The sequence below is a fragment of the Xenopus tropicalis genome, chromosome 7 (assembly GCF_000004195.4).
Source record: "Xenopus tropicalis strain Nigerian chromosome 7, UCB_Xtro_10.0, whole genome shotgun sequence".
In the NCBI taxonomy this organism is placed as follows: Eukaryota; Metazoa; Chordata; class Amphibia; order Anura; family Pipidae; genus Xenopus; species Xenopus tropicalis.
The window spans coordinates 50515937-50535553 of NC_030683.2; the positions used below are offsets into that span (position 1 = coordinate 50515937).

The following is a 19617-nucleotide window of genomic DNA, read 5'->3' on the forward strand; positions in this document are numbered from 1 at the left end:
TCTGGATACAGTACAAACCACATTGATCAATTCATTTGTACCCACATACAGAATCACAAATCCAACCAGTACTTCTCCAAGGCAAAACTACCCTCAAGTAAACAAAAGCTGCTGTTCATACGCACAGCAAAACAAATAAAAATCAAATACTAAAGGTGGCCATGTATGTTACAATACTGATCTTCTCTGCGACCATAGGTCCCAGGAAAGATCATTCGTCCACTCCACTAATGTTAAGAGTTGAATCATCAGAAATGCAGGTAGAAACAATAGGAATTCTACCCCTATCCGATTCAACATAACATAGAGGCAATGTTTGTGCACCTTCAAAGGCACCCAGTCAAAATTTTCATACCTGCCCGATTGTGAAATGACCGACATCCAAGTCTTTCGTGATATCGGTCACCTTGTCAACACACCATACATGCATTGACTATCGTACTTGTTTCATAAGATAATATTGCTACATGTATAGCCACCTTAAGGGCATTATAATCTTTTGTCTGAAATATTCATGTTCAAGAGTTGGGTCAAAACACATCATTGCCATCTTTCTTGGGTTGCTACAAATAAATATGAATGAGAGATGCAAGTATAGCTGGAGGTAACATGAAGTAGGGTTTGGTGTCAAGAGTCCGACTAAGCCTTGTTTGGCTGTATGCCTGCGCTTTGACCCACACTTCCTGTAACCTCACCCTAAGATGCTAACTCAGAATTGTAATAAATCACTATTAATTGCCGCAATGGCAAATATATCCAACTAAGTAAATAATAATTTTCTATTTCATTTTCTATTCATGTAAAAAAGATACAAACAATAGTTATATGCTTTAGGGAGTTTCAGAAATACACAAACCTTTTTTATGGATTTAATTGCAATAAACTGAAAGGAATGACATTAGCTTGCCAAAATAATAAATATCATTCAAGAAATGTTTATATATCATCTTACTGCCAAAGCTACAAAGACGCTTAATTATTTATTGTCAAAAGACTTATATTGTATTAAGCACATTAGACTACACAATCACCCTGACCTTATCACGTTTGCACTTGCACTTTGTTTGCACTTGGTCTATATATATATTTCTGAAATGTAGCTGATGGATAGGTTAGTGAGGACTGGAAGCCAGTAGCAAAGTCTCATCATTTCAAAGCTGTATACTTTTGTTAGCAGACAAAGGTAAGTTATACTATATGAAGTTCTCTTTGTTTTTCATTTACATGGCTTCAATAGATATTTTAATTATTTATTGCATAGAATTGTATCTTTAAAACTGCTGGTTCCTAGCTCGTGGCTCATAACTTTTATGCAACTTTCATACAATAAAACTGAAATTTCATATTAATATCGGCAACTGATTCCTTTGTCTCCCTCTTAAGGTTAAGAGATGCCGTTTCTCCATACATTTGCTCTTTTATGTGGTGTATCAGTTATAGCAATCAGTGCCCAGATGAGCAAGGAGGCTGAAAAAAATGCATGTGCACTCATTACATGTGAATCCACGGGAAAAGCAGGACCACCAGGCAAAAATGGATTGCCAGGAGCTAAAGGAGAGAAAGGAGAGCAAGGTACATAACATGACAAAGTAACTGATTGCGCTAAATTTAGATAAATTTAAACACAAACACGTATCTCATGATATAAAGAATGAGTTTGCTAAGTAAGGGGTATGCCAATAGGGAAACAAACTTGAATACTGCTTGTGGGCTGCAGAAATGTAGAGCCTGTCCAATGTGCAATTTCAGTAGAAGTCTGCAAAACAGATGATCTTTTCACATTTATTGGGCTGTAAAATTTCTTACACCGCTACACCGCTACCTAACATTACAATTAATATATTTTGGACAGTGTTCACCCTAAGCCATGTGCACGCAAGGTTTGTGTCCAGTGCACAAAACAAATAATGATGTGCTAGCAAATTCTTTGTGGAACTAAAGTATTTAGTATTAATTAAGGTTGACCAACCTTTCTCATAACAGGGTGGTTACAAAAGATTTGCTAAAGTACATTTTGTTTATTAGCCACAAAATAACTTTTAGATTGATTAACTTAAACAATTCCTTCTTTTCTAGGACTACCAGGACTAAGAGGTCCAGAAGGGCTTCGAGGAATCCCTGGGCCAATGGGACCCAAAGGAGAGCAGGGTCCACCAGGTCCAAAGGGTGACCGAGGAGAAAGTTCTGCTTCAGGTACTAAACATTCCATGTTTAAAGTCTGATTGAGAAACTGCAGAATTTTTTATTTTACGCACTCTGTTTAAAAAGGTCAATGTAAGTAGAATATTTTATAATAAAACATGAAATTATGATATACAGAAATGTAATTATTACTTTAATGTTAATAATGTATGCAGGGACATGGCTATAGAGGTTGCACCCCCATCAGTACCCCATTACCTTAGAGAGAAATAAAATAATAATTTTAAAAAAAGGTCAGATAGAAGGGTAAGATTAGTGGTCATTAGGACATTGTGTAGGTGTTTGGGGTGGTTTGGGGATGTAAATCTCTATAAAACATATTGCATAAAACAGTTCATGCGTAAAACTCTGCTTCATCTAAATAAACAATTTTCATAAAAATATACTTTTTTTAGTAGTATGTGCCATTGGATAATTCTAAATAGAAAATTGTGATTTTAAGTATTAAGGGCTGTCCCCTTGGATCATACCATTCTCAGTGCACACAAACAAACTAAGGGCACACATACACGTTAGGTCATGTCAGCCAAGTAATGAACAAAGTTCTGTCTTTTACTCTGACACTCCTTCCTGTTACAGTTAGAGCTGCTTTATTTCTGGTCAGGTGATCTCTGAGGGAGCACGCAGACTATTACAAAATGGTGGCACAAACTAAAACATGTAAAAGGGCAATAATTACTGATATACATATTCCAGCTTGATATGTTTCTTTAACAGGCAACTTAAAACTATCTGTTGGTATTCATTCTGGGGGTATAGTTTTCCTTTAATGAATGTGTTTCTGAATGTATTATTAGCTGCTAGTAAAGGCAACCAACACTATTGTATTTTATTCTGTTTACAACACACTTTTTATAGACATGCACATATTTGAAAAAAGTATTTATTATCCACAGAACTTTCATGAAAATCATTTTATTTTCTATTAGAAGTGGAAGCCCTTAAATTCCAAACATCCTTGTTAGTTGGACGGCTGAATGCACTGCAATCTTCACTCGAGACTCCAAAGAAAGGCAAGTATATTACATACTGTACAAATAAACAAAACAGATCTGCAATACCAGTAAATTTGTATGAAGTGATTTTATAGAAACGGTTTTTAATTTATTAACTATATTAATTACACTATATTGTAGGGAGAAAGCTGCACAAAATATAAAAAGAAATATCTCTGGTCGTATTTTTTGTAATAGCCCCTATTACCAATACATTGGTCAAAAGACCCATTGGTTAGACAAGTGCCAGTCTATGAAACATAGGACCAGAGTAATACTGTTAGGACCATTATATTTATCTTGACGTGGTTAAGGTGGATTTATGATTCATACAAATCATGAAAAAAAATTTAAACTGCTGGCATTCTCACACACTTAGAGCCAGTGTCCCCAAACTTTTCACAGTTATTCACTGGAGGGACTAAGGTTAATGGTTAGACAAAAGCAGACGGAGTCATTGGTTTTGACTGGTTTATATTTAAACTGCTGCCTTTCTCACAGCATTAAAGGCAGGGTCCCCACACTGGTGGACTGCAGTTCAAGGTTAGTAGAAGTGGGCAGAGCCACCAACAGCCAATCTGATTTCATTTAGTGTCTTCACATGTATTTTCAAACCAACATGAAGTTTGTTCTCAAACTTCTCCTTCTCATTTCTTGTTTTCCGTTTTAGAGCAGCCATTCAGGTAGCCAATAGTGTGGCAGATTATTTTTTTCTTTATTTTATTGTATAGATAAAGGACATATTAACCTATTTTACTGGGTGCTGCAAAAACGTTGGGCACACCCCAAATTAAATAAATTGCTTTTTTTTAACTGAGCCGGCGTGCTGGCATTTTATTTGCCTTTAAATCCTGGTCACTTAGCTACTGTCAATCCCACATGCGCAGTAGAGTAAAATTCTGTTGTGCATGTGTGAACACTAGAGATGCCTGGGAAGATGGGGAAAGGTAAATAAAATTCTGGCACAGTGTTTAGACAATTTTTACCATGGGCCGGTGCAGTTTTCTCCAAAGAGGAGCATCACCCTGAGGAAAACACTTTTTTTTTCAATGGGTGGGGTTTGCCTAACACTTTGTCACTGCCCAGTAAAGCAGGCTTTAGATGTCCTTATGTCCTTTTAATACTTATGTTTTTTTTTTTTTAATTTAAAGAAGAACTAAAGTTTAACTAAACAAGTAGCCTAGAAATGTTGCACATAATGTTTTGGGATTCTGTACCAGCCCAAGGCAACCACAGCCCTTTAGAAGGGAAGATCTGTGCTTCCAAAGATGCCACAGTAGCTCCCCATCTTCTTTTCTGCTTATTCACTGCTGTCACTTACCTGAGCTTAGGGATCCACTCACAATATACTGTCTATAAAGAAAATAAATGTTGCAAAATAAGGCAGATTAATACAGATAATTACTACATGGCAGCTCAGAAAGCCAGTGCAATTAGCAACAAAATGTAAGAATCAGCTCTGTAGCATCACCCTCTATAACAGACAAACCTCACTGCAACAACCTCTAAGCTTAGCTTACAACAGCTGCTCAGAGCCCACTGAGTATGGTGTAGACACATTCCAAGGTGGTGACCCACTGTGAAGTTCTGTACTGGATCATTGCTGCTATTGGGATGCTGAAAGTTTAGCCTGATGCAATAAGTTTTTGAAGACTGTTGTATTTTCTCTTTACCACAGCTTTTCTCTTTGCCAGTGGAATAAGTATTGGGAGCAAATACTATGTGACAAATAGACAGGAAGGAAATTATTTTGAAGGAAAATCTATGTGCCAAAGAGCTGGTGGTCAGCTGCCTTCTCCGAAGAATGCTGCCGAGAATGAAGCTCTCACCGTTTTAGCTGCACGCTACAAGAAGCAATTCTTCTTAGGTTTAAATGATTTACAAACAGAAGGCACGTTTCTGTACCCAGATAGCTCAGCGGTTGGCTACGTCAACTGGGATGTGCGAGAACCCAATAATGACAAAGGTGTAGAAGACTGTGTTGAAATTTACACAACTGGAAAATGGAATGACAAAAGCTGTCAGGAGATCCGTTTGATTGTATGTGAATTTTAATCTTAACTGATGAGCGCCCTGCAAATTATACATCCAATTGATGCTTGTAGCACTTAGTAGTACTCTGCACCTTCATGTTAAAATGACATGTATCAAATCTAACATGTATTTCAAGAATACGCATGAACCAAAATTAATAAATAAAGCAGATTAAAATGTATTTAACGGCGTTGCTTTCATTAAATAATAGCCATCTCTTATCTTTTGACCAGTCAATGTACTGTAAATGAATTGTAGGAAGATGATGGTTATTACCTACAGTATATCAAGGAAAAATTAGAGCAATAAAAAGGAAGTTATAGCTCAGATAGTTTATTTCCCAAGCAAACTCTCTTACTAGCAAGTATTTACAGTTTAGATTAAATATTGCACCTTAATTGTTTTTCATATTAGGTACAGGTATAGGACCCATTATCCAGAATGCTCGGGACCAAGGGTATTCCGGATAAGGGATCTTTCCGTAATTTGGATCTCCATACCTTAAGTCTACTAAAAAATCAATAAAACATTAATTAAACCCAATAGGCTTGTTTTACATCCAATAAGGATTAATTATATCTTAGTTGGGATCAAGTACAAGGTACTGTTTTATTATTACAGGGAAAAAGGAATCATTTTTAAAATTCGGAATTATTTGATTAAAATGGAGTCTATTGGGAGAAAGGCATTCCGTAATTTGGAGCTTTCTGGATAATGGGTTTCCGGATAACGGATCCCATACCTGTAATACATTTCAACTGAAGTTCAACTATTTGTGAAACTGCCTAATTTCTAGTTGACCCAGAGAATAGGAAAAAAACATTTAAAGCTGTTTCCAATTTTCCTTAAAAAAATTCCTTTCTGAAACCAAATTGGCAATCAACTTTGTATTAAGAGGTATTTTCAATATTCCTGCATTTGCTTACATGTAAAAGCAAATGCAACATTTTTCTAATGTATCTAATTTTCTATCTGCCACGACAAAGCCTTTAGAGAGAATTTTACAGCTTCACAACTCTCACTGCAGAAACAAAAAAGAACTATTTGCACTGACACTACTGACACTAGAAAACTACTCTTAAAAATATCAATGTACATAAAAACTTAACTAAAGATCATGTTGATTGGTTTGTAGGTCAATTGTAGGTTTGTTTTTGAAAGTAACTGATATTTGAAGTTCCTTAACCTGACTGTTTTGCCAAACTGACTGACCTTCTCAATCTGTCAGTTATAGTTTCTAATGGTAACGGCCTCCTGCTGCACAAATATGGCAGCCCCCTTATAGAGGAACATGGGAGATCAGATAGGTAATGTATAAAATAGTCCATAGGGTGCACACTAGGGATGTAAATGCGAAAATAGAAAGGTTTATTACTCGACGTTTCGGTCTCACACAGAAACCTTCATCTGGAGAATGAAGGATTCTGTGTGACACCGAAACGTCAAGTAATTAACCTTTCTATTTTTGCATTTCCATTTTGCTCACAATTCTTTAAATCCTAGGAGTGCTGTCCTTGTTCCAGCGCGGTCACGCTTTTTTGATGCAACCGCACCCAATTTTGACGCAACCGCATCCGATTTGACATAACCGCAACTTTTTTTTAAGCAACAGTGCCCGATTTTTTAACGGGACCACGCCTTTTTTTACACGATGCCGCCCGATTTGACACGACCACGACCGGTGTGACGCGGCAAATTTTCATTGAAGTTTTGCGAAACAATTCGTCAATGGCGAAATGTGGAAATTCGCTGCGAATTCATATCTGGCAAAAAAATTTGCTCATAACAAGTGCACACCATTTGCAGCAACAAAACCTGGGACAAGGACAGCACTCCTAGGACTTAAAGAATTGTGAGCAAAATGTAAATGCAAAAATAGAAAGGTTTTTATATATATATATATATATATATATATATATATATATAGGTATGGGATCCCTTATTTGGAAACCCGTTATCCAGAAAGCTCCAAATTACGGAAAGCCTGTCTCCCATAGACTCCATTTTAATCAAGTAATTCACAATTTTAAAACGGATTTCCTTTTACTCTGTAGAAATTAAACAGTACCTTGTAATTGATCCCAACTAAGATATAAATAATCCTTATTGGATGCAAAACAACCCTATTGGGTTTAATTAATGTTTTATTGATTTTTTAGTAGACTTAAGGTATGGAGTTACAGAAAGACCCCTTATCCGGAATACCCTTGGTCCCGAGCATTCTGGATAACGGGTCCTATACCAGTATGTGTGCCTTTGTTTTATCCACAGTTGAATGTTTTCATATCTTTTTACATTTTACATCAGGCACCTTTTGAATCACACAACATAGAAAAATAAATAAAGCAAAGTTCATTTTTCTTACACCAAAACGAATTGGTCTTGTGGCAACCTGAATACATTTGAAAACAATTTTTTTGACAGTGCCATAGCCACTTTTCTGTCAATTTAGTTCAAGAAATTACAAAAATTTACTTCTTCTGTTCGATTTTTTCTGGTCATCTGGTATTTACTTCCTGAAGAAAACTCACTCCTAGCCCCAAGTTTATCACAGGTTATAACTAGTGATGAGCGAATCTGTAGCATGGGAAAATTTGCAATGGTAAAAAAATTGTGAAATGCGGGTGCTGTGCATCTTTTTTGATATGTGCGACTTTTTTTGATGCTACGGAGCCTTTTTTATGCAACCTCTAATTTTGGCGCCACAATTTTGTGGAAATTTTGCAAAACTAATCGCCAATGCCAAAATGCGGAGGTTCGTTTTGAATTCATGCCTGCCAAAGAAATGTGCTCATCATGAATGATTACATTTAATTTCAGCACCCACACTGCCTGAAAGAGCATTCTGAGAGAGTCTAGGTCCTATCATGAACAAATTTGACATTTTAGGAAAAAGAAGTAATCATGGTTATTCATAAATAAAAAAAGTGCAAATATATAAGGTTGCAGTTTCTTTCTCAAGACCAGCAAATTAAATACCCTAATAGAGCTGGCACCATAAATTGATGTGACTAATGAAATAAATAATTCTCTCTGTATTATCAAGCAATAATCATGGGAGTTGATTCCTTATTTATATATGGTGCCATTATGAATGCTAATGCAGAATGCTGTGCTGGGGTGATTGCCTTTCTTTGTCAGACAAAAACTGTGTGCTCCTTAATAACAATTTCTTCAAGACGCAATATTAATTGAGCCAATGATATCTCTATGGGGTTATTTACTATGACCCCAAATACAAATGAGATTAAATAGATTAGATGATTAGATTCAACTTTATTGTAGTTACCCAGTATAAATACAGGGTAATGAAATGTGGTTTGCATCAGAAATGCAAAAAGAGGCAATGTGATATATATATATATAGTGAGCAGAATAAGCAGTGGAAATCATTTAGGGATTAATATACATGAAAGCGAATAGGGAGGAGGTGTGCATAGTGAAATGGTGGGAGAACATGGAAGTTCAACAGGGGACAGAGTTCAATAGGGAAACAGCTGTGGGGAAAAAATCTTTTCCCCAACCTGCTGGCCTTAATCCGAAATGAGCACAACAGGAACTTAAAATTTGGCCATCAGGGAGAGGCAACTCTATCCCTACTGGCTACCGTAGGGCAGGTGATAAGCATAGGGCAGGGCATTATGGGCAGTTTCTGTCAGTGCTCAAATACTTGTGAATGAATTCTATATTCCAAGTTATGTCTGACCATTACCTTCTTCACTCCAACTTCTCGGAGTGAAAAATGTAGAGATAGCTGTTTTTGGAGTAAAAGTGGTGTAAAATACTCCATACAAAAAGGCGGCTTTTTCACTGTACTGCACATGCACTGGCACAAGGATCACAAAGAAAGAAGACAGGAGGAATTCCTGACTGGAGATTTTTCTTCTTATTTATTTTATCTGCTTTTTTTCAATATTTTTATTGGATTGAGGTTTTTTATATTTTATATTTTAGTGCACCTGAAAACAAAATTTCTAAGAGATATACTGCTTATCTTTAAAAACAATATTAACAAAATGTCTTCTGATATTTGAACAGTTGTAACCATCTTCCTCAATTTCTTAATACATTCCATGAAGTGTTTTTGTGCTTAAATAAACATGATTCTGTGAAACACTTTTACAGTATCCTCATACTTACATAATGAAACATAGACAGTAAATAAAAAAGAATAAATTTTACATGCACATTAGATGGTATCAGTATTTGCCAAGATACTGACAGGTGACTTTATTAAGAAGCAGTTGGCAACACTGCATAACCAAGAGACGAAAGGGGTCATTTACATCCACAGATACAGTGAGCAAAATGCAATTTTACATGCAATAGCTTTGTTTTTTTCCTCATAATACAAAGACTTTCCACAGAATTTCAGTGTCATTGCAGTCAATGAACAAGTACTTTTAGACTTTTAGCTCTGAGAAAAAGAGTACATTTTTGAGCCCATTAGTGGAGTAAATAGAAGTAAGAGAGTCCCACAACAATATCAATTTAGTGCCGCACTATACTTTGGAAAGATATTTTTTCATACATACAAGCAAAGTGGATACATACAAACTTTAGAATTTTTCTAACTAATATATAAATAATGGCATCAGTTTAAATATAAACCAATGAAATCTAATGGGTGGAAATGGATTTGCTGTTGGTGGCTCCTCCCAATTGTTCTAACCCTGAATATGTAGTCATCCAGTGACTGACTGTGCAAAGTCTGGGAACCCTGACATAAATAGTGTGAGAAAAGCAGCATTTTAAATTTAAACCCAAAAAAATCAATAGGTGAAGTCTGATTAGCTGTCAGTGGCTCCACCCACTTTTTAAAACCTAAAAATGCAGTCCCCTAGCAACCCTGGTGTTAATACTGTGAGAATGGCAGCAGGTTGAATTTCCCCATTGAAAATCAATAGTTAAAATCAGATTCGCTGTTGGTGGCTCCACCCACTTTTTCTAACTCTGAACCGCAGTTACCGGGTGACTAGCTCTGCAAAGTTTGGAGACCTTAGTATTAATATTTAAAGAATGGCAGCAGTTGTTGTTGGCCCACCCACTTTTCTAAACTTGGAACATAGTCAGCCAGTGACAAACTGTGCAAAGCTTGCGGACCGTGAAATTAAACATGTGAGAATGGGAGCAGTTAACATTTCCCCACTGAAAACAATGAAAGAAATGTGATTGGCTTTTGGCTGCCCTGCCCACTTTTTCTAACCTTGAGTACGAAGTCACACAATAACTGACTGTGCAAAGTTTGGGAACCCTGGCATCAAACCAATACAATTCAATAGGTGAAATCTGATTGACTGTTGGTGGCCCCACCCACTTTTTCAAAACTAAAACTACAGTCCTCTAGTGACCAACTGTGAAAAGTTTGGGGACCCTGGGGTTAATACTGTGAGAATGGCAGCAGGCTGAATTTCCCCATGTAAAGTCAATAGGTAAAATCTGATTGGCTGTTGGTGGCTCCACCCACTTACAAAAATACAAAAACTTGAAATGCGTAGTCACCCAGTGTCTGACTATGCAAAGTTTGGGAACCCTGGCAACAAACCAATAAAAATCAATAGGTGAAATCTGATTGGTTGTTGGTGGCTCCGCCCACTTTTCAAAACTAAAACTGCAGTCCAATAGTGACTAACTGTGAAAAGTTTGGGGACCCTGGTGTTAATTCTGTGAGAATGGCAGCAGATTGAATTTCCCCATTGAAAGTCAATAGGTACACTCTGGCTGTTTGTGGCTCCGCCCAATTTTTCTTACCTTGAACCACAGTTAACTGGTGCCTAACCCTGCAAAGTTTGGGGACCCTGGCATTATTACTGTGAGAATGGCAGCAGGTTGGAGTTCCACAAGTTCATAGGTAAAATCTGATTGGCTGTTCACAGCTCCGCCCACTTTTGGGCATTCAACAATCATCATATTTTCATTCAGGCTGACCCCATGACTATGTGATTCAAGTTTGGGGAGTGTAGCCTCAAAGCTGTAAGATCAGTTTCAATTTTCCCATTAACCCTTTCACTGCCAGCCGTTTTGAACCAAGTGGAACTTCTACTGCCAGACAGTTTTTGAACATTTTGCACTGTTTGATTTAGGGGCTTTTCCTCGGGGGGACTTTTAGTTTACCCAGGAAAACTATATATCGTTTTTTTCAGGATAACCTAAGCTTTCAAAATATGGTGGAATTTTTGTGTAATTCCAATTCTGTAACAAGATATAGGCTTCTAAATTTCTAAAAAATTAAAAAAAAAATATTTTCCATAATATAAACACATACACCAGAAACAAAAATTATTTTATGCACGAAAATACAACTGATTTGGAAAGTCCCATGTCTCTGAATGTGCCAATACCAAATATATATAGTTTTATGGAGATTTCTCACTTAGGTCAAAAACTCCCAGCAGTACACTACCAAATTCCCAAAACACTGCTCCAGAAAGCTGCATACTTTAGATTTCAACAGAAGGTTTATCCCAGAAAATTATACATTTTTAGAAAGAACAGATTCTGTGGAATCCAGAATAAGTAGAACTGCCTGTCTACTCAAAACTACCAAGATGCAATGCTTTCCTAAAGTTATTGGTTTTTTATCAAAATTTGTGAAATTTCTTAAAAGTCTCTTCAAAGCTTTCTGTCTATAGTATCTTATCTCCTACAGGTCATAAAGTAACCAGATAAAACACCCTAAATATGAACGCCAGGGGTCCACTGAACAGTTTGATGCCCAATATGTATAGGTTTACCTAAGTATGTAGCATGTAGGGGCCCCAATGGGAACATACCCCCATATGATCTGTCATTTTTGTCATTTCAGCTTCTTCAAAATCAACACATTTACATAATATTGTGTGGGATAACGGTACAAAAAAGTACGCTCACCCCAGAAAGCCATATATTTTTGGAAAGTACACATTCCCCCAAATGTAAAATGGGTACCTGTGTCTTTCTACTTCAAAGTACCAAGCCGCAAAGCATTTCTAAAGTTAGAAATTTTGATGACAATTCCAAAAATCCCCTCAAAGCTTCCACTTTGCAGCATCTTATCTCCCACATAGTGTTAGGTACCAGGAAACACCCTGAATGTGAACGCCAGGGGTCCACTGAACAGTTTGATGCCCAATATGCATAGGTTTATTAAAGTATGTGGCATGTAGGGGCCCCATTGTGAACATACCCCATATGATCTGCCATTTCTGTCATTTCAGCTTCTGCAAAATCAACACATTTACATCATTTTGGGTGGGATAACGCTACAAAAAAGTACGCTCACCCCCAGAAAGCCATATATTTTTGGAAAGTACACATTCCCCCAAATCTAAAACGGGTACCCATGTCTTTCTACTCCAAAGTACCAAGCCGCAAAGGTTTCCTAAGATTGCCGATTTTTATGACATTTCCAAAAATCACCTCAAAACTTCCAATATGCAGCTTCTTATTTTCTATAGGTCATTAGGTACCAAGATAAAACACCCTAAATATGAACCCCAGAGGTCTACTGAATAGTTTGATGCCCACTGTACATAAGTTTATACCTTGTTCACACTAATTTCATGGCTTACCTTTACCTAATTCATAAACACAGTTTTATGTGGGATAGAAACTGCAGAAATGTAGGGTAATCCCTGAAAACCATATATTTTTGGAAAGTACACGTTCAGACAAATCCAACATGGGTAAAGAGTCCTTTCTACACCAAAGTACCAATCTGCAAAGCTTTCCTAAAGCTTGTGGTTTCTATGACATTTCAGAAAATCAACTAAACATTTGCAATTTGCCGCATTTATCTCACACAATTTCTTGCATACAAAGGAAAATCACCCCAATTGGGAACACCTAAGGTCTACTGAACAGTTTGATGCCCTATATGCATAGATTTACCAAACTATGCGGAGTACAGGGGCACCCAAATAAAAATAGTGCATATGGATTTTCACGAATGACGCTCCGGCTTGTGCAGTTTTTGCACCCGGTATGTGTATTATGTGCCATAAGACCCCCTAACAGTACGGAGACCCTAGAAAACCATACATTTTCCGAAAGTACACATTCTTACAAAACAAAAATGGATAAATACATCTTTCTACTGCAAACTACCAAACTACAAAGCTATGCTAAACAGAACAGTTTTTATAACATTTCTGAAAATTGTCACAAAGCTTGCATTTTGCCCCATTATGTACCCCACATTTCATAACGTACCAACCTAAAACACCCTAAATATGAACGCCAGGGGTCTACTGAACAGTTCCATGTCCAATATGCATAGATTTACCAAACTAAGTGGGGCACAGAGGAAGCCAAATTGAAATACAGCAGACAGAATGTCCATGTGCAAGACAAGTAACAAAGAACAATATGAAATGCAGTAGAATCGCTAAAATCCCCCCCAAAAAACTAAAATCAATGTTTTGTTTTTTTCCTAGTGATATCTGCAGTCAGAATCACAGTGGCTTGGGCAAATTAGTTTTACAGACAAAGTCAAGCAAACAACAACTATACATAACTAAAAATGCAATAAAATAGCTAAAAATGCACCAAAATCACAGAAAATGTAATAAAAACACCAAAATAATACACAAAAGGTATTGCGCAGTGCGGTTAGCGAATACGCTATCCGCAATGGCAATAAAACATTTTTTTCAGGCAAGAATAAAAACGATGCAATAAAAAAAAAAAATTACAAAATTATATAAGTGTGTAAGTGAGTGTGTACACATGGTAAAATGTGTTTTTTGTGCATGTGTGTGTGCAAGTAAGTGTGAGTGCTGTAAGTGCTGTGAATGTGTGAAACCCCCAACCCCCCCAAAATGTGTGTGTGTGTAAGTGTGATTATAAGTGTGTATTAGTGTAATATGTGTGTGTATGTGTGTTTGTGTGTGTAAGTAGCGCTTACCTGGGGTCCATGGAGCTGAAGATCACTGGAGATCACAGGAGGGAGACACAAGATGCAGGCACAGCAGCTGGAGTGGTGAGTAGCCGACACAGGAAGCGGGGGGGCGCAGGGGGGTGCGTAGGAAGGAAGCAGAAAACGTCTGGCACGTAGAATCTACGTGCCCCACTTTTTCTATGGGGCCCCTGGGTGATTGCACCCCAGGGGCCACTAGTAACCCCCTCTGCTCGTTCTCTTGGGGGTTCTTTACCTTGCGCTTGTTCTCTGCACTTGGATTAAGCAGCGAGCGCAGAGAACGAGCGCAAGGTAAAGAAAACGTAGCTCCTACGTGCTCAGCAGTTAACATCCTTTTATGCCAGCACATAGGAGCTACGTGATTGGCAGGGAAAGGGTTAAAGTCAATGGGTGAAATTTGATTGGCTGTTGCTGGCCCCTCCCACTTTATTGTGCCATCTTCCTTATACAGCTGTTACTTGATTTTTCCTACTCTTCCACTCAACCATTAACAGCTCTCATATCCTTAAAGGAGAAGAAAAGGGCAATAAAGAGTTAATCTCAAGCTACAGACATACCTTAAGTCTCTCCATATTTCTCCTATTTCAGATGATCAGAAGCCTCATAGGGAAAAAAACACAGAGCTCTGTAAAGAAAATTCCCATAATGGAACCTGTGGGCTACAGGCAGGGGCATGGGAGAGTGACAGACAACATTGAGTTAACCTTAGTATAGCAGTGCAGTATATTTGGGGGAGGGGGAGCAGAGTGTAAGGGCACACTATTTACAGTAATATTATTGGTAATTGAGTGGGGTTAGATGTTAGCAACGGGAAAAGCCTGAGAAAAGGGGGTATAAAAGGAGAATTCCTTGGGATACCTGTCATTTGGCGTGGGACAGCCCTGTGAAGAGCTGGAGAGGTGTCCAACCTGCCCACCCACCCTATCATTGTTAATTTTGCTTAAATGTTTAATAAAGATAATAAAATAAAAATTGGGTATTGTCGCAGCTGAAGGTTATTGTATCTAAAGTTTGTGTGGAGGGAAATTTTCCATGGTTACAAGGTGGCCTGCTGTGTTTATTGTTTATGAGGGGCTGGCTGGTTCAATGGTTTGATACGGCAGCCTTTTATCCCCACCATATAAGATTGTAAAGTGCTGTCTGCGCTTCCCATGCCTCGCTCCATGCTGTACATATGCAGTTTGTAAGACTATGAGGTAGCTTCCTGCTGATTGGTTCAGATCACACATTTCTAAGGGGGGGGAGGGAGTTCTTAGCATTCTTGAGGGAGGGGGAGCAGGAGGGGGGAGCAGGAGAGGGGAGAGAGGAGAGAGCTGCGCAGACTCTGGCACAGGAAAAAAAAGAGACAAGAAATCCTGTTTCTTTTGTCAGAGGACTCAGTGTAGCATTTCTGTGAGTGCTTATGGCTGTATTTACATAGACCTTTCTGATAAAGCTTACTTAGTTTTTACCTTTCCTTCTCCTTTAACCTGTACCCCAGGTGCAATGCCGCCCCTCTTAGGCTCCACGCCTTCCACGGTTGCTTGCACAGTTGAAAGTACCTGAGATTTTGTAATTCTGTCTTATACATACAAACAAATTGTAAGTGCATATCTCCGGAGCTTACATGAACATAGGCCAGAAACAATAATTGCAAGGTTATCTATATTATAGCCTGTTACATAAAATAAACTTTCCTGCAGGAAACTGCAATGTAGGCTATTCTTTTTGATAGGATGCCAATCAAATATTCTTTGCGACAACAAAAAGAAGCATTAAAAACCATTTCTTTAGTTTTGTTGTACTTACTAACTACTTCACTAAATCAAATTATTAATTTTACAAAAACCCCTGAAAAACTAAATTATAATAGACTGAAAACAAAATTATAAGAGATATACTGCTAATCTTTTAAAACAATATTGACAAAATGCCTTTTGATGTTTGAACAGTTGTAACCACCTTTCTCAATTGCTCAATCCATTCCATGAAGTGTTTTTGTGCTTAAATAAACATTCTGTGAAACACTTTTACAATATCCTCATACTTGCATAATGAAACATTGACGGTAAATAAAAAAGAATATATTTTACATGCACATTAGATGGTATCAGTATTTACCAAGATACTGACAGGTGACTTTATTAAGAAGCAGTTGGCAACACTGCATAACCTAGAGACGAAAGGGGTCATTTACATCCACAGATACAATGAGCAAAATGCAATCTCACATACAATCAGTTTTTTCCCGTAATGCAATGGTTTTCCCCAGAATTTCAGTATCATTTCAGTCTAGGAACCAGTTCTGTATAATTTAAAAGTGGCAAGAGATTTTTAACTCTGAGAAAAACAGAACATTTTTGGAGCCTATTAGTGGAGTAAATAGAAATTAGAGAGCCCCACAACAATATCAGTTTAGTGCCACCCTAAACTTTAGAAATAAGATATTTTTTCATAAACATACATTGAAACTTTATTTAATGTTTAATAAAACATTATTCTAGTATGACTGTACCCTCTGTTGATTGCAAGTTGTCACTTATTGTTAATGAATATTGAAATGGAATTTGTTATTTGTAATGTGTAAAACGGATAACAATAGGTTATGTACACAATGCATCCTGTGATGATGTCCTCTCCTTCTGAAGAAGCTGGGCATTTTGCAACTACAACAAGAGAAGGGTTGCTTTTTGTTAAATTTATTTCCACAAGCTCAAACAATTAACATGGCCTTACAATCTATGCTAGACTGCAAGCACAATATATTTTGCATGCTATTCTCTTGTTACATAGTTAAGTTGGGTTGAAAAATGACCAAAGTTGATCAAGTTCAACTTTTCCAAGTGAATCCCACTGCACATGTGTAAAAATTCCTATAAAGGCATTAATAACATCTGCCATCACAACCCCACTGCCCTCACGGTGAAAACCACCTACGCTTCTTTAAATGAAAATTCTGTCCCCTAGTTTAGGTATGTCCTTTGGTGTGTTGATCTTTTCTATGCGGACAAAAGATCCTCCGCTATCTGTATATAATGCCCTCTGTTGTACTTGTAAAGGGTAATCATGTCCTGTCGCAAGCCCTTTTCTCCATAGAGACCAACACTAACCAGACAGTCTACCCTCGTAGTTTAAATCTTTAATCCCTTTTTCCAGTTTAGTTAAACATCTCTGCACTCTCTCCAGTTCATTAATATCCTTCTTAAGAACTGGAGTCCAAAACAGCACTGCATACTCAAGGTGAGGCCTTACCAGGTTCCTGCTATGTTTTCATCCCTCAAGTTAATGCCCCCTTTTATCCAAGACAGCACTTTGTTTGCTTTAGTAGACACCGATAAACACTGCCTAGAATTACACATCTTGTTATGTAAAAAAATCCCTAGATCTTTCTGTTGGAATATATGCATAACTAAATGCAGCATTTATGCTTAAACTCTGTGTGCTATACACAAAAACAGACAAATGACACCATTTTTTGTTTAAATAAACTGTTGCACTACTGCACTCATTTTTGTTTTATTTGCATAACCTGGACTTATCAACCTCATTGAACCTAATTTGCCAGTGTATTGCTCAGTTTTCCAGTTTTGTCAAACCGCTCTGCAAAGTGGCAGCATCCTGCATGGAACTTTATCAGCAATCATCAGCAAAAATTGAAAGTACTTTTAACCTTTTTACTGCCAGCCATTTTGGTCAAAGCGGAACTTGTATTGCCAGACAGTTTTTGAACATTTTGCACTGCTTCACTTTAGGGGCCTTTTCTCGGGGGGACTTTTAGTTTACCCAGGAAAACAATATATCATATTTTTCAGGACAACCTATGCTTTCAAAATATGGTAGAATTTTTGTGTAATTCTAATTCTGTAACAAGATATGGGCTTCTAAATATCTAAAAATGAAAAAGAAAATCAAATTTTCCATAATATAAACACACATACCAGAAACAAAAATTATTTTATCCATGAAAATACAACTGATTTGGAAAGTCCCATGTCTCCTGAATGTGCCAGTACCAAATATTCATAGTTTTATGGAGATTTCTCACTTGCATAGGTCAAAAACTCCCAGCAGTACGCTACCAAATTTCCAAATCACTGCTTCAGAAAGCTGCATACTTTTAGATTTCACAATTCCACTAACAGAAAATTATACTTTTTTGGAAAAAACAGATTCTGGGGAATACAGAATAGGCACAACTGTCTGTCTACTCCAAACTACCAAGTCGCAATGCTTTCCTAAAGTTATTGGTTTTTATCAAAATTTGTGAATTTTGTAAAAAAATCACTTCAAAGATTCAAGCCTATAGTATCTTATCTCCTATAGGTCATAAAGTAACCAAATAAAACACCCTAAATATTATCGCCAGGGGTCCACTAAACAGTTTGATTCCCAATATGTATAGGTTTACCTAAGTATGTGGCATGTAGGGGCCCCAATGTGAACATACCCCAATATGTAATGTCATTTCTGTCATTTCAGCTCCAGCAAAATCAACACATTTACATAATTATATGTGGGATAAAACTAGAAAAAGTACGCTCACCTTAGAAAGTCATATATTTTTGTAAAGTACACATTCCCCTGAATCTAAAATAAGTACCTGTATCTTTCTACTCCTAAGTACCTACCCGCAAAGCATTTCTAAAGTTTGCAATTTTGATGTCATTTCCAAAAATCCCCTCAAAACTTCCACTTTGCAGCACCTTGTCTCAGACATAGCATGAGATACCAAGATAAAACACCATAAATTTGAATGCCAGGGGTCCACTGAACAGTTTGATGCCTAATATGTATAGGTTTACATAAATATGTGGCATGTAGGGGCCCCAATGGGAACATACCCCCTTATGATCTGTCATTTTAGCTCCTGCAAAATCAACACATTTACATTCTTTATGTGGGATAATGCTACAAAAAAGTACACTCACCCCAGAAAGCCAAAAGTACACATTCCCCCGAATCTATAATGGGTACACATTTCTTTGTACTCCAAAGTACCAAGCCAAGCAAAGCTTTCCAAATTTGCCGATTTTTATGACATTTCAGAAAATAGCCTAAAAATGTTGAAATTTGCCGCATTTATCTCACACAATTTCTTGCATACAAAGGAAAATCACCCCAACTAGGAACACCTAAGGTCTACTGAACAGTTTGATGCCCTATATGTTTAGATTTACCAAACTATGCGGAGTACAGGGGCACCCAAATAAAAATAGTGCATATGAATTTTCACGAATGACGCTCCGGCTCGTGCAGTTTTTGCACCCGGTATGTGTATTATGTGCCATAAGATCCCCTAACAGAACGGAGACCCATACATTTTCCGAAAGTACATATTCTGACAAAACAAAAATTGGTAAATACATCTTTCTACTGCAAACTACCAAACTACAAAGCTATGCTAAACAGAGCAGTTTTTATGACATTTCTGAAAATTGTCACAAAGTTTGCATTTTACCTTATTATGTACCCCCACAATTTGTAATGTATCAACATAAAACACTCTAAGTA

General features: G+C 37.3%; 1 protein-coding gene across 1 annotated transcript; it reads left to right on the forward strand.

Annotated features, from left to right (window-relative positions):
• The first annotated feature begins 1119 nt into the window (after positions 1-1119).
• LOC100135366 (uncharacterized loc100135366) lies at positions 1120-5412 on the forward strand. The gene is given in 5 exon segments (NM_001114038.1): positions 1120-1183; positions 1384-1572; positions 2077-2193; positions 3132-3215; positions 4876-5412. Coding segments are annotated over 4 exon segments (759 nt in total). The 5' UTR covers positions 1120-1183; positions 1384-1391; the 3' UTR covers positions 5253-5412.
• The last annotated feature ends 14205 nt before the right edge of the window (positions 5413-19617 follow it).